The following is a 15,391-nucleotide window of genomic DNA, read 5'->3' on the forward strand; positions in this document are numbered from 1 at the left end:
ACAATTTTCAAAAGATTTAACAATCAAAGAAGGGAAACAGTTGTTCATCTATTCTCAGTAAATAGGGCAATAAACAATTAGCTTAAAATACAAGGTTAAATAATAGGCAAAATGTCCTGTTGTCATATTCCAGGTACATACATGCACACATACACATTACATGTCCACCAACAGTGAAATCCCCCTAATTTCTAAATGTAATTTTAAATTCTACAAATTGTTTTTAAAAAACCAAGAAGAGTTTGGTTTTAAATAAGACATGCCTAAAATGAATATCCAAAGTGCATGAAAATGCATGTATATGCATGCATAAAGGTATAACGTCCTCTCAAGTAATTCTTGCAATAAACTCTCAAAATGTGTGTGCTTTGTTGTTTCAAATCAATTAGTTCCTTCTGTAGATAATAATAGCTAATTTCTTGTAGAGAATGTTTTTGAAAATCCAAACACCTGAAACTCATTTTTCTAGAACCTATTTTTCATTGCAAATGCCTTGTAACCAAGTCTTCATGCTTAAAATTAATTGGGAAATGTTAAAAATAGCAAAATTAAAGCATCCTAACTCTTACAATTCCTCTGCTTTTATGCCTCTCACTTTTGTACTAGTGCTTCTCTTCAGCTGTAAATGAGCAAACATGCATGTGAATGATGAAGGTATGAATACAGGAATTTAACAGACAGCCATGTTAATTCTTTTTCTTTGAAATCTAGAGAAAACATCTGTCAAATAGGGAGAAGAAAGAAAATATCACTGGAGAAAAGAAAATCGATTAAGAGAAATCCTAGTAAAAAGTAGTCAGGATCTCATTTTTCAATATCTTTTCAGGGTATTTGTTGCATGTATACACACATTGTTTTCCTGGACTCTTAAGTGATTGAACATAGCATGGCAGGTCGTATCTTTTCTGTGCTGCTTGCTGCTGCATGTTGCTTGCTGCTGCATTATGCCAAGGCCTTTAAAATAATTTTTTGAATAAATTCATTCTTGCCTTATTTGGCGTTTTTGATTATGAGTATTACCTATAAGCTGTTCTGCTGTTGCTATGCAACTGTTAAATCTAATATTTAATATTAATAAAAGTAAAGTGGCATTTTCATTGGTGAGAACAGCGAACTAAGCAAGGCAGGATTGTGTATTGTCCAGGCAGTGTAACCCACTTGGCAGACACTGTGAATGCTCTCTTGTATGCATAGTAAACTCTGTGGGACATGGATCATTGGTAATTATTATAGATACTGTAAATGGTTTGGGTTTTTTTAGGAACCAGCCTTGCACAGAGCTAAAGTGTTTGTAATCTAAGTAGTGATATTTTAGATGCTAACTACACATTACATGCAGTTATACCCACATTTTCTCCTCCCTGTCCCAGTTTTGCTAGTTTAGGTTCTTAAGAAATGAATGATCTGGCGAAAGCTGAATTCATTTATACATAGTTATTTATTTATTGGAAATCTGGAATAAAAGCAAGCACAATGTATAGTGTTCAGGGGAAGGGCCATAGTTCAGTAGTAGAGCAACTGCTTTGCATGCCGAAGGTCCTAGTTTCAATCTCCAGCATCTTTAGGTAGGGCTGGGAGCTGGTCTGACTCGGTATAAGGCAGCTTCCTATGTTCCTATAGTTATGTAGAACAAAATGATACAGGAATACCTAATTTGCGATGGTAAGATACAGCATACCAACAGAAGCAACCACTAGCAAAGGTGGATATCCCATATATAATGGATAACATAAAATTAGTAGAATAGATAGATAATCCATTTCTCCAGCTAATATTACAATTATAGAAGAAAATGTTGAAAAAAATTAGCCCTGGGTGTATCTCCACTGACACCATTTTTATAACACCCATTATCTATATTCAAGAAAAGATGCACTCTGATTTCTAACAGAAATCTGAACAACTAAAAAGCATGTATGAAAGGGATAGTTTTGAACATATATAGAAAAACAGTAAAATAATCTAAGACAGAATAGAAGGTAGAGGCTACATGGAGGAAAGATGGGGAGCAACTGCAAGAAGAACAATGAATTATTTTCATCTGTGTCAAAAAAGATTAGGAAGAATGTGGTCAGAATCATACATAGATGATATTTAACACAATTAGAAATAAGCCATGTCAAGCCACATTTTAAAGGGGATGCCTAGAAGTGGCGATGTTCTATTACATGTGATGGACATGTAAAAGGTATTTCTGGCATTTTTTCAGTGTGGGGAAAAATTAGGGCAATGGATAGATGTATACCCAAACTAATTTTACTGTTTATATTTGAAGGGCAGAACAAATCCCTGCCATACAAATAAATGTTATTGTTTACAGGGCTGTGGAGTTGGTATGCCAAACCTTCGACTCAGACTCCTCTGTTTTTCTACTGTCCGACTCCGACTCCACCCAAAATTGCTTCCAACTCCACAGCCCTGGAAAGGGCTATAAATGTCTTTTTAAATTGGAAGCTCTCATAGGAGCATTTTTATCGCTGCCTGAATATGCGCTGATCTTGGCATCACAGCATTTGTCTTCATCTGGGTCCTGTGTCATACACTGACACACAAAATGCTTTCCATCTTGAGTTATGGTGAAATGCTCAACTACAGCTGACTTCATGGGAAGCTTCTTTGACATTTTGAATTTGTATTTTAAAAAATTTGTCAATCAAAATTTATTTTGAAGTCGGAGTAGGTACATTTCTTCCGACTCCACCCAAAATTGCTTCCGACTCCACGACTCTGACTCCACAGCCCTGATTGTTTACATTGGGAGCAAAGCGTAGATCATTGTCAGAACCTGAAAGACGCTAGTAAATCTTGCTGGAACAAAGGTATCACTAACTTTGGGATGCCAGGTTATTGAAGAAGCTAAAAAACATTGAGAAGGCAGGAAGACAAACAAAATGTTGTATTGGACAGTGGCACTGCTTAATAATTTAGAATAACATGTACAAAACCCTATAGTTTCACTTAACCATGGTGTGTTGGGCCACCTCTCCCCCAGCCACTCAACAAGTTAAAAAGGTATGATGCAAGAGCAGCTTGAACACTAAATAAACACTGGAAAACAAGGCATTACTTGTTTGCTTTTCTGTGAAACAGCTCATGGTGGTAGAACAAACCCTGATTAAAACAAACTATGGCCTAGTGTTTTGTGCAAACACAGCCAATGTCTTGTAGAAAGATTTGAACAAAATCTACCAAAGTATATGAAATTGGTTAAATATATGTTGCTGTTGTGAAACATATATATATATATATATATATATATATATATATATTAAAAACAACTACACATTCCATGCAAATATGCAAGTGGGGCCCCAAACTCCCCCCAACCTTTTTTAAAAAAGAATGGGAATTTTTGATTGGAAAAGTGATGGGGATGCTTAACACTTTCTCTGCTTTCCTTTTCTACATTCCAAATTCTCTGACATTTTTTTATTTAGCAATGAGACTTTTCTGGACTTGATTGTGACTTACACTTCTGCCAGGCTTTTTTTAAAAAAAACATAAGGATTGACAGGGTTCCTTTCAAATTAGGAAAATAACGGTAACATTATGATACCCATCTGCATCCCATCGTGCTTTGGGTTATCATGACTGTGTTCATTGCATTATGCTTTCCTTTTTTTTTGTCTCTTCCATGTTTGTGCCTCACCCTAGTAGATTTGTTATTAGGTGATCATCATTGATCCAAATGTGCTTCTGTTGCCAGTTTCATTCCATAGTAGCACTTTTAATCTCTTAATAATGTTCAATGATAGAAATGCTTTCGTGGTCTTAGCATCTGATAGTGAATGACCATAACACTTCAAAATTTGCAATATGGTTCTTGTGCATACTTTATAAATGAAGGTACGCTCCACTGGGATGTGAAGCTTGCTTATGAGAGGAGAGAAAGAAAATCATGTAGCTCCAGAGCAGAATTGATTATATTTCACTCTGCATCGTATGGCTCCAGAAATAACAGCTGTCCTGCATGTTTTTAATCTTTAAAAATGTTTTTATTCTCTTTCTGGATTTCAAATATTGCAAAAAAGTATAAATGATACACATGCAATAGTGTTAAGTGTATATGGAAAATGTACTACAAAATCCCAAAATGGATTATAGTTTTCAAGGTAAACTCTAGTAGAATTATCAAATGTGTCCTAAAAATAGCCCTAGCATATTTCCTAGTATGTGCCTTTTCCCTTATATTTTGAATAGTGGGTAACTAGTTCTATCATCTACTTAGCTGCAAGCCAAGATTTGGATTCACATTAAATTTACATTTGCAAATAGTGGCAATAATTGGAGAAGGGGGGAAGTAGAATCTTTTAAAACTGAAGTGCCCTGTACTTCTTAAAAAGTTACAGAAAATTTTCTCAGTAGTAATCAAGCTCATACAAAATACACACATTCTGTATTTTGCTGTTCAGTTTGTATCCCAGTGGCTTTCCTTTTTCTAAGAAATTCTAAGACTTAAGGTTGGGACACTGATGCTGAAAAAAGAGATTTATAGAATGAGGCAAGAATCCCTGTTTTCAGTTTCTAATCTAAAATGAGTTAAGTTGAGGGGGGGGATCACATTGAAGCAAAAACTTTTCAGTTTTTCTTGTACATTTTGCTTAATTATCAGTGTAGTTCTTTAGTTTAACTCTTAAAGATTCTACAGTTAAAGACTCATTCCATCTCTAATTTATGTGTCTTGATTGAACAAGATGTCTTCAGTTCATTGTAGAAAAGCAGGCTCAGGTTTGTTCTAGAAACAGATTTATAAAGAACTGTTGTCAATATTCTGACAGTAACATGTATTATATTGTTTCTTTGCTTTTAGGATTTGAAAGTATTCTAGAAGGGCTTTTTGGACCCGAATTATTAAAAGATCTCAGTTTGTTTGAAGGTATTAAATCTTTTTTCTTTTCTTTTTTTCTTGATCTGCATTTCTAATGACAAAATCACCTCTGTCTCTAGAAAATGTATGTTACCTTGGTGATTTGTGCTTTTTCCCTCCCCCCAGGCAATGCTCGCAGTTAGTTTCATATTGGCTAAAATTACTAATGAGCGTGCCTTCATCTCTGTATAGCTGGCAGTGGTTTTGGTGTTGCTTAGGAAAATCAGCTTTTTGTGTAGGCGAAGATTATACTTTTGTAACATTGTGAAAATAAAAAGCTTGACAGAATTCAAACTTGTGTTTTCGGAATTGCACCAAGAGTCTTCTAAATCATGTAGTGAATCTGGAATGAGCTTTAGCCATAAGCAAGTTGTGGTCTATATAGATGTGAAGTAACTTCCTCTTCTTCTTCACAGACTTTGAACCTGAGGGTGTCTCTGATTGGTCATTTGATGAAAATTGTCTTTTCTGCTGTTTGAGAAGAGAGAAAGTGAAGGTAACAAAGCAGATATATGTTCATCTTCTGCAGTGATTTGGTTTTTTATCTGGCTTTAGTTTGGCAGTGAGGAAGGCAATGGTAAACCACCTCTGAATACCACTTACCATGAAAACTAAGAACATAAGAAGAGCCTGCTGGATCAGGCCAGTGGCCCATCTAGTCCAGCATCCTGTTCTCACAGTGGCCAACCAGGTGCCTGGGGGAAGCCTGCAAGCAGGACCCGAGTGCAAGAACACTCTCCCCTCCTGAGGCTTCCGGCAACTGGTTTTCAGAAGCATGCTGCCTCTGACTAGGATGGCAGAGCACAGCCATCACGGCTAGTAGCCATTGATAGCCCTGTCCTCCATGAATTTGTCTAATCTTCTTTATTTAACTCTATTCATAGGGTCACCATAAGTTGGGATCAGCTTGAAGGCAGTTCATTTTTTAGTTTGGTAAAATAGTAATAATGGGAAGAGGAATCTACTGTTTTTCATTCACTTCCTCAAAGTAAAAGGACGAAGCAAAGCAGAAAACTCGTCAGTGGAGGTCTTTTCCTTTCACTCACTTTGCTTTTAGAGGAAACTAGTGACAAGGGGCTTCTTGGTCAGCAGAGGTGGAGCAGACAAGAATGGGTTAACTCTTCCTGGAAGCAGAGTCAGCACTATAAAAAAAACTTTAGCTAGTGGCTGGCTGGAAGGGGGAGGAACCTTCTCCCATTCTCCAGTTTTGGACTCTGCCTTCAGCGAGCAACAGAGCCAACCTGTTCCTCCTGGGTCCCCATAAGGGATTCAAGAACAGGTTAGTTATTTTCTCTGCTATTCTCAGAATTTTTCATCATCAACTGCAGTTACAGCACACAGTCTTCTGCCTCTCTCTTCTTTCACTTCCAGCCCTAAGTGAATAGGCAGATTTGAGGGAGGAAGAGAGGGATTGTTTTTCTGAAGAGGCGTGGGAAGCGCCAGTGCACAGCGGAGGCCGAGATCTGTCTTGTGCCTCCCCCTGCTCCCCTTTATCGGAACGCTCTTTCGTGGTCCTAAGGTGATGGAAGCTTTCAGGAGTGTTGCTGCTTAAGAGCCTGGGAGGAGCATGTATTGGTCCTCTGCTGTCCAAGGCTTTTTGTTGATTCAAAAACGTCCTTGGCCAATAGGCCTCTGCGATGTGGTTGACCTCCTTGTCGCCTTGTTTTTCAGTTAAAGCCACTAAGCTTTCCTTATTGGGGGGGATAGCTCCAGCCCCAGCCTTCCCTTTTCATCTGGGATTTTAATTATGCCTGGGGGAAGAGACAGCCTGTCTCATGCCTTGACCAAGGTAGACAGGTCTCTGAGCGGGGTGGGGGGGGAATCCACTTCTCAGTTAAGCAATACCCTAGTCACCCTCACCTCGTTGGCGGGAAGAATGCTAGACTCCGCACCTGAAATAGTTTCATTTTCTCAGCTCCCGTCTACCTGGCAGGGGGGAGGGGAAGAGGAACACGTGACTCCTGCAGGGAAAAAGCGTGCTAAATCTCTCCATTTAGATAAGCCCTCTACCTCTTCAGCCATGCTGGCCTGGCTTAACAAGGCCATGGTGAGGGAAGTGGGGGCTACCTTAGCCAAGCATTGGGCCCGTGCACATAGGAAAAAAAGTCTCAAGCACTCCAGGGCACTCTGCTGTGATTACTTCTCTTCATTTTCCTCCTCCTCTTCCTCCTCCTTGGATGCCAGCCCAGATAGAGGAAGGGGGAAGAGTAAAAGAAGGGGCTCCTTACAGAAGCCTAAACCTCACAAAGATAAACGCAAAAGACACTCCAGTTCTAGGTTCCTGCCTGACTGTCTTTCCCTTAGCCCAGCCTCCTGGGGGGAAGGTGCCCCCCCCGGTCATCTGCTGCATCAGACTCGGAGAAGGAAGAGGGGGAACTTTCAGGGGAGGATTCCCCCATGCCATCCCTGGTGCATAAGAGACTGTATTCTCCTGTCCTATTTTGATTTCTGAGGCTATGGCCTGCCTTCAGCTAGACCCTCCTAAGGAAACTCCTCAGGAGGGGGAACTAGAGGAATAGGAATAGGGAGCTTCAGACATCTTCCCCAGATCAGGGGATCATTCCCTTTCCAAAGTTCTTCAAGCACATTGTTAAGGAAGAATGGGATCATCCAGCCAAATCTAGAGCTCCTCATGCCCTGTCCAAAAAAGCTATATGCATTTTCTGCCACGACCATGGCAACCTTTCAAGTCCCAGCCATTGACGAGCCTGTATCTGCCCTTGGGGCCAAGACAGCTATTCCCAAAGAAGGAGCGGATACTCTTTCAGACCAAAGTGACAGGCGCAGTGATGCTATCTTAAAACGTCCACGTGAAGCATCCACATTGGCCATGAAAGCTTCAGTAGACAACTTTTTCCTGACACGGGCTGCAGTAAAGTGGGCTAAAGCGCTGCTAACAGAAGTGCCACCTGATGCTAGGCATCAGGGAGGGGCTGCACAAATTGGCAAAAAGAGCTGAATTCCTAGCAGATTCCTCCTTGGACAGCCTACAGTACTCAGCATGAGCACTTGGATATGGAGTGGCAGTTAGACGCAATATCTGGCTGAAACAATGGAAAGTGGACCATCATTCCAAAGCTAGCCTTGCAGCTCTGCCTTACTTGTGTGGTCGTTTGGCAAGTCTCTACAGCTCCCCCTTGTGGAGACCAAGGATAAAAAGAAGGGAGGATGACGAGTCCCATGAGAAGACTTCACATTCCTTTCACCCCAAGGGCTATCCAACTACCTACAGGACTACTTTGCAGTTCCATGGGTCCTGGAACTCTTTCTGGAATTCCCACCAGCGCATCTATTCCACACCCTCCTCCAGTGGGGGGGAGGAGACAACAAACATTGTGAAAACCCCAAGCCCAGTGTCAAGCCAAGCCAAGCATGATGCCAGGAGGGCTCAGTTTTTCACACATGCCTGGTTGCCTCCACCTCAGGCAAGTAGATGCTGTTCACCATCTAGTCTGGCTACTTCCTAGAGGTTGCCACCATCCTGTAGGACAGATGGAGGGCAGCTCCTCCATCATGTCAGCCAGAGAAGCTGCAGAGGACCCTGGATGCCATTTCTTACCTCCTTGCGATAGGCGCCATAGAACCCGTGCCAGAGCATCAGTGGTCCTCAGGAATCTTCTCTGTGTTCTTTACAGTCCCCAAACGCAACGGCGATTACCGTGCTATCTTGGATTTAAAGTTCCTGAACTGCTTCCTGTGGACAAAGAAGTTCAAAATGGAGACACTCAGGTCTATTGCGGAAGCCATTCAACCAGGGGACTTCCTGGGATCTATAGATCTCACAGAGGTGTACCTGCATGTCTCCATTCTCCCAACAGCACAGACGCTTCCTCCAATTTGTGCACAGCCACCACCAGTACCAGCACAGGGCCATGCCCTTCGGCCTTGCCTTGGCCCCGCCCGCAGGTGTTCACCAAAATAATGGTAATAGTAGTGGCACACCTTCGCACTCAGGGAGTCCACATATACCCTTATCTGGACGACCTTTTGGTGAGGGCCTCCTCAGTGACAGTGGCATGGGATATTGAAGCGACCATCCAGTGTCTGCAAAACCATGGCTTCATCATCAACAAGGACAAGAGCCATCTGATCCCCACCCAGCGTCTTCAACATCTGGGAGTGGTCATTGACACAGCTCAAAGCAAGCTCTTCCTGTCCACTGAACGCATAGACAAGCTTCTGCACCAGCTGCACATGTGCCTGCAAGGCAGACAGGCTTCTCTGATGGAACTGGCTCAGCTGCAGGGCTCCATGATAGCGGCCATAGACTCGGTGCCATGGGTGGGCTTCCACTCGAGTCCTGCAATGGCTGCTACTTCTGTATCAGGACCAGATCACCTCACACCAGAACTGGCACATCACCCTCCTGAGGCCTGTGCAGGAGTCCCTCCAGTGGTGGAGAAAGGCCTTTCCCTCAGAGCCCCAACAGTTTCGATAGTCTCCACGGACACAAGCCTATATGGCTAGGGAGCGACGTCTTGCTCCAACATCGCACAGGGGAAGTGGTCAGTGCAGGAGTGGTGTCAGTCAATCACCTGGTTGGAGATCAGAGCAATCCGACTAGCACTCTAGGAGTTCCTGCCTCTTATTTATCAGACTCATGTCACAGCCAAATTGCATGTCTGCGAACAAGGGGGCATGAAATCAGGCCCTCTTCAGGAGGAGACCAACTTGCTGTTCCAGTGGATGGAAAGATACCTGGCTTCCATTTCTGCCATACATGTGCAGGGGATCCTGTAGCCGGGAGCAAGTCCACCAGAGAGAGTGGGCCCTTCACCGGAACGTGTTCCTAGAGATTGCTCAGAAGTGAGGGCCTCCATGCATGGACCTATTCACCTCATCTGTGAATGCCCAGCTGGACCAGTTAATGGCACATGGCTGGGATCCACATGCCCAGGACATAGGTGCCCTGTCAGCCCCCTGTCCTTGGGGACTTCTCTACGTTTTTACCTCTGCTGTCCAGACTGCTCCACAGAATCTGAGTTCTCCAGGCCCAGGTGATAGTGGTGGCTGCACACTGGCTGCCTAGTGGATCTCAGCTCCAGCCCACCATGGTGCCTTTCCACCAGACCGGATCTTGTCTCACAAGGCCCCATCCTTCACACAGACCCACAGTGACTCCAGCTTAATGCCTGGAGTTTGAATCAGCAGTGGCTAAGTGAAGAGGGGCTGTCTGAGAGGGTTATTTCCACCCTTCTGGCATCTCACAAACAATCCACCCAGAGAATTTATGATCTCACCTGGAAGGCGTTCAACAGGTGGTGTAGACGCAAACAGTTACCTATTGCAGAAGGCCACATCCACACCATTCTCAACTTCCTGCAAGACGGTCTGGGCCAGGGGCTGGTCCCCAACATGATCAAGAGACAGGCGGTGGCCCTAGGTAGTGTGTTTCCAACGGTGGGGGGCCATTCCATTACCTCTCACCCTTGAATCAAATGCTTTCTCTGAGGTTTCCCTCATGGGATCTTTCGTTAGTCCTCAGAGCTCTCTGACAACATCCATTTGAACCAGCACATTCCATACCAATCAAGAACCTCACCCTCAAGACAGTTTTTTTTTGTGGAAATCACCTCAGCTAGGAGGGTGGGGGAACTGGGCCCCCTCTCCATTCGGGAGGAGCTGTGCATTTTTCACCCAGACAAGGTTGTTCTTCGCCCTGACCCCAGTTTTCTCCCCAAAGTCAATTCCCCTTTCCACAGGGGACAGGACATCTCTACCCAACTTCTGCCCCAACCCAGTCCATTGCAAGAAGAAGTGGCACAAACTCAATGTCAGGTGGGCACTTCAGATCTTCCTGGACCGTATAGAACTGTTCAGGCGGTCCGAGGCTCTGTTCATGTCCTTTAAACGGGGCGCAGGGATTAAAGGGGTCCAGGTCCACCATCAGCCGCTGGGTGAGGGATTATTATTATTATTATTTATTACATTTGTATCCTGCCCCATAGCCAAAGCTCTCTGGGCGGTTTACAACAATTAAAAACATTAAAAACAAATATAGAAATTTGAAGACACTTTAAAAAAACAACAATTTAAATGTGTGGTTAAGGCCTATCAGGCAAAAGGGAGAGCTCCCCCTCCACGGATCACTGCACACTTCAATTAGAGGGGCTGCCACCACAGTGGTGCTCCACAAGGATGCCCCGCTGGAGGAAATCTGCAAAGCCGCCTCCTGGGCTCACCCATCCACCTTCATCAAACACTATGAAGTGGATAAGTTTGCTTTTGCTGAAGCTGCCTTCAGCAGAAGGGTTCTTCAGAGGGTGGTTGTCTAGGTTTGCTCCCAACCAAGGATGTGAGGGTCACTGCTCAGATACATCCCATTCCTGTCTGCTGCACTCCTCTGCTGACCGAGAACAGAAAGTTGGACTTGCTGTGAAATGTCCTTCTGGTCAGTGGTGAGTGGAGCAGACAGCCCCACCCTGCAGCAAAACCTAGGCTGTTGAGTGGGAGAGCACCTTTCCGGAAACTCTCAGGCGACCGCTGGTCGCTCACCCTCTGGATAGAGTAGTAAGGGCCTCCTACGTCCCTTCCTGGCACTGTCTGCTGATTTGTTAATGTTTGTTTTTATTCTGTCCACTGCTCAAGTTTCAAGTTCATGTAGGTGGAGTGGCCGGCTGCTCAGTACTCACTTTTTTACAGCTGAGTCACAAACTGGAGAACGGGAGAAGGTTCCTCCCGCTTCTGGCCGGCCACCAGCTAAACTTTTTTTTTATAGTGCTGACTCTGCCTCCAGGAGAAGGAGTTAACCCATTCTTGTCTGCTCCGCTCTGCTGACCACAAGGACACTTCATGGTAAGTCCAACTTTCCGTTTGTTGCTAGTGGAGGCAAATGGAGGTCAATGCCTTCTTATTAGCTGTGAGGTTCATTCTGTAGGAACTACAGATACCCAGCATGCAACACCTTTCTGCGATTGCCATTTTCTTATGTCTGCACTCTGTGGAGACCCCTTTCTGCACTGCAGTGAGATTGTTCCATGGAGGAAATAACAGGAAGTTGTATCCGCTAGAGTCTGAGTTGGTTTTGTTTGTGGTTCTTGTACAAGTACCTAGCATATGGGTAGAGTTCAACCCAGTGGCAGCTATTTCATTCTCTGTACACATATTAAGCCACAGCTACCTAAAGCTGGACTTGCTAATGGATATTACTAGCCCTGCTCCTCCTTATCTTAACATATGTACTGCATTCCCAAGTTTTTCTACTAATCTTTAAATAACCCATGTGTCTCCATCAGTAAACTCATGAGGTACTGCAATGACTTTCTGTGTCCAATATTTACTGGAGTGACAAGTGCCTTGCTGTTTTTTGGAGCTACACTGTAAACACCACTGTTGTCCATATTGGGATCATTATTAGAGGGGGGAGAAAAAGGCAGACTCTAATCTAGAAAGATCAGAATGTGGACTACAGTAGGGCCCCACTCATACGGCGGGTTACGTTCCAGACCCCTGCCTAAAAGCGAAACCTGCTGAAAACTGGAACTCCATCAATAAAATGGTGCCCGATGCCTGAAAAACGCTGTAAAGAGGAACAAGCGCTGTATGAGTGGGGCCTTACTCTAATTGAAAGCCTCAGTATTAGCTGAAAAGCAGGGCCCTACTGTACTCAGGAGACAGCTGTCTGTAATCCTAACTTTTAAGTGTAGGAACTTTTGCCTCATGAAATTTGTTCTCTGCCAAATTCATTCCTTGTTTTCATTCTGCATCAATATATTGCTGTTAGAACTGATATATATAGAGAACACATAGTACACCTAAGCCTGGGTCCCCAATGTGGGGACTGTGGTGCCCTTATACACCTGCCTTGGCACCTGCTGAAACCCCCTGCCCCTCTCAATTCTTAATTTTTAAAAAGTATTTTTCCTAGGGGCTTGGGGCGTTGGTCTGCTTTTTTTGCCTTATGTCTTGTTTGCTTTTTTGGTCTTTGTGTAGGTGTTCTGCCTGTTTTGTTGGGGGTTCTGAGCATCACCCGTTTTTCTTCTGTGAAATGGGGATTTTGTGGTGCCCACAACAGTTTCTTACTTTTTCAGATGTGCCCCAGAACCCATAAAGGCTGGGAACTCCTGATCTAAGCCTTTATAAAATGCAGTAAATATTAATCTGTTTTTAGGAAGATGGTTATGAATTTGCAGTATCTGTTACATAATTATAGTGGATGTGTTGAACATTTTTTTCTCATAGCTCAGTTCTAAAGTTGCGTATATTTTTTGTCATGCTTAAATGAATACTAGACAGAGTAAAAATTATGCAGAGCTGGCATGTGAAGTGCTAGGGTCCGAATGAAATTACCACCCTAAGAACTTGGTTAAAGATACTTTCTCTTTTGTGTTGGAGGCACAGTATTACTGTACTTGGACACAAGCTCTAATAAGCAGAACTTTAGGGTGACATCCAGCAACATCTATCTCCTTGTGGAATGGGATTTCTGTTTTTGTTTATTTTTATTATTGCATTTATATCCTATGATTCCATGATATCCTGCCTTTCCTCCAAGGAGCTCAAGGTGGCGTACATAGTCCCCCCCCCTCCATTTTATCCTCACAACCACACTGAGGTACGTTAGGTTAGAGGCAGTGACTGGCCCAAGGACACCTAGTGAGCTTCATGACCAAGTGGGGATTTGAACCCAGGTCTCTCAGGTCCTAGTCCAATACTCTAACCATTTCACCACACCCAGTACCTGCTCTGAAGGGTGTACTAACCCCCTAGAACAAACTGGGAGCATTCAAGTGGCTGCAAGGGGGAGAAGAGGAAAGAAAAGCCCTGTTGTATGAGCAGACAACTGCTTGCACTCCATTGGATCTCACCGTTAGAAAATAAGACATTTGAGGAAAACCTGGAGGCATGAAATGTCCTGATAGGAAAGACATTTTTTGTTAGTATTTACATTTAAAAAGTTGAAAAAACCAATTAAAACTAAATATTTATAAATATATGTTTGGTAGGAGCTTCATAGCTAGTTTTCTGAGATCAGCACAAAAATATTTCTTTTAAGATAAATGGCCAGTGTAAATGTAACATTGAATATAATGTGACTTGTGATTTGTTTTTGTTTTTTAAAAAAACCTCCAGATTACCGTGCTTTCTTTTTGTCAGATACAGAATATTAAAATTCTCAAAACTTTTTCTTCTGCCTTATCATTTTTTATTATTTATATTCACTCCTATGTATTGTATTGGATAACTTTGATGGAATCTATATGCTTGTGGTCTACAATCTGTGACCCTTTAGTACAGTTATGCCCAAGTCTACTGAGGGAAGCAGGTATCTAAACATAGATCATTCTCATGTCATGGCTAAGAAGCTGGGCAGAAATCTGTATGGAGCACTTACTGTGATCCACAAATGTGCAAACTTAGCGGAAGTTTCATTGCATATATGGACCCTTTTCCTTACTCCTCCCTTCTCTTAAAGAGGAGGCAGTGTTGACACCTGTTTGGCAGATCTTCTCTCATAGATCAGTGATCAGGTAAGATTTTAATTAAAGTGTCTGCACTGCAGATTACTGCTGTGTGATAATGGTGTTGCTTTACATTGTTTTTATCACCTTATATTTATTTATTTATAAAAAACTTATATACCACCAACTCCTTCAAAATATCAGGGTGGTATATAACAATGTATACAATAAAACATAAAATACCATAACAAGAATACAAAATAATAGTTAAAATGACTGGCTAATCAAGAAAGTTTAAACAGTTGCTTAGAGCTGTCAGCATAAAAAGGTTGTTAAGAGAAACCTGAAAATCCATAGCAAGGATATCTGCAGAATCTCTGCTGGAAGAATGTTCCATAGCATGAGACTGCCAATGCTAAATGGCTGGCTGGTTGAAGCCAGTTGGACCTCTGTAACCCGGGGGACAACTAACAGCACTCCTCCAGATGATGTTAATAATTGAAATGCGATATAAAGGCTTAGGAAGTCCTTAAGGTATCCTGGACCCAAGTTGTTCAGGGCTTTGTATATTAACACAAGAGCCTTGAACCTGGCCCCCATGGCATATGGGCAACCAATGCAGATGTTTTAGTGGAGTTATTATTATTATTATTATTTATTAGACTTTTATACCGCCTGACTAGCAATAGCTCTCTGGGCGGTGAACACAAGAAATACAATAAAATCACATAGTATAATACAACAAAAACATATAAAATAAAATAATCTAAAATCAATCACAGCAGATTTTAAAATTAAGTTAACTTAAATTAGTATGCCTCGGAAAAGAGGAAGGTTTTAACTTGGCGCCGAAAGGATAACAATGTCGGTGCCAAGCGCACCTCCTCTGGGAGACTATTCCGCAGTTCGGGGGCCACCACTGAGAAGGCCTTAGATCTTGTCACCACCCTCTGGGCTTCCCTATGAGTTGGAACCCGGAGGAGGGCCTTCATAGGAGAACGTAGAGTACGGGCCGGTTCGTATTGGGAGAGGCGTTCCGACAAGTATCGTGGTCCCGCGCCGTATAAGTTGTTACATTCTGTCAGCAGTCTATCTCTTTTTTTTTATCATTAATTTTATTCAA

General features: G+C 42.8%; 1 protein-coding gene across 7 annotated transcripts in view; it reads left to right on the plus strand.

Moving 5' to 3' along the window:
- The window catches only part of LCOR (ligand dependent nuclear receptor corepressor), a 126,542-nt gene that overhangs the window by 26,180 nt on the left and 84,971 nt on the right, over positions 1 to 15,391 (plus strand). For 6 of the 7 annotated variants that reach the window (XM_061636263.1, XM_061636257.1, XM_061636258.1 and 3 more), the window contains 2 exons: positions 4,811 to 4,876; positions 5,284 to 5,363. In XM_061636263.1, the coding sequence (XP_061492247.1) occupies positions 4,811 to 4,876; positions 5,284 to 5,363 (146 nt within the window). Of the gene's footprint in view, positions 1 to 4,810; positions 4,877 to 5,283; positions 5,364 to 11,641; positions 11,663 to 15,391 lie in introns of those variants that run through there. The other variant, XM_061636259.1, reaches the window with a different exon arrangement.

The sequence above is a fragment of the Rhineura floridana genome, chromosome 7, assembly GCF_030035675.1.
Source record: "Rhineura floridana isolate rRhiFlo1 chromosome 7, rRhiFlo1.hap2, whole genome shotgun sequence".
NCBI lineage: Eukaryota > Metazoa > Chordata > Lepidosauria > Squamata > Rhineuridae > Rhineura > Rhineura floridana.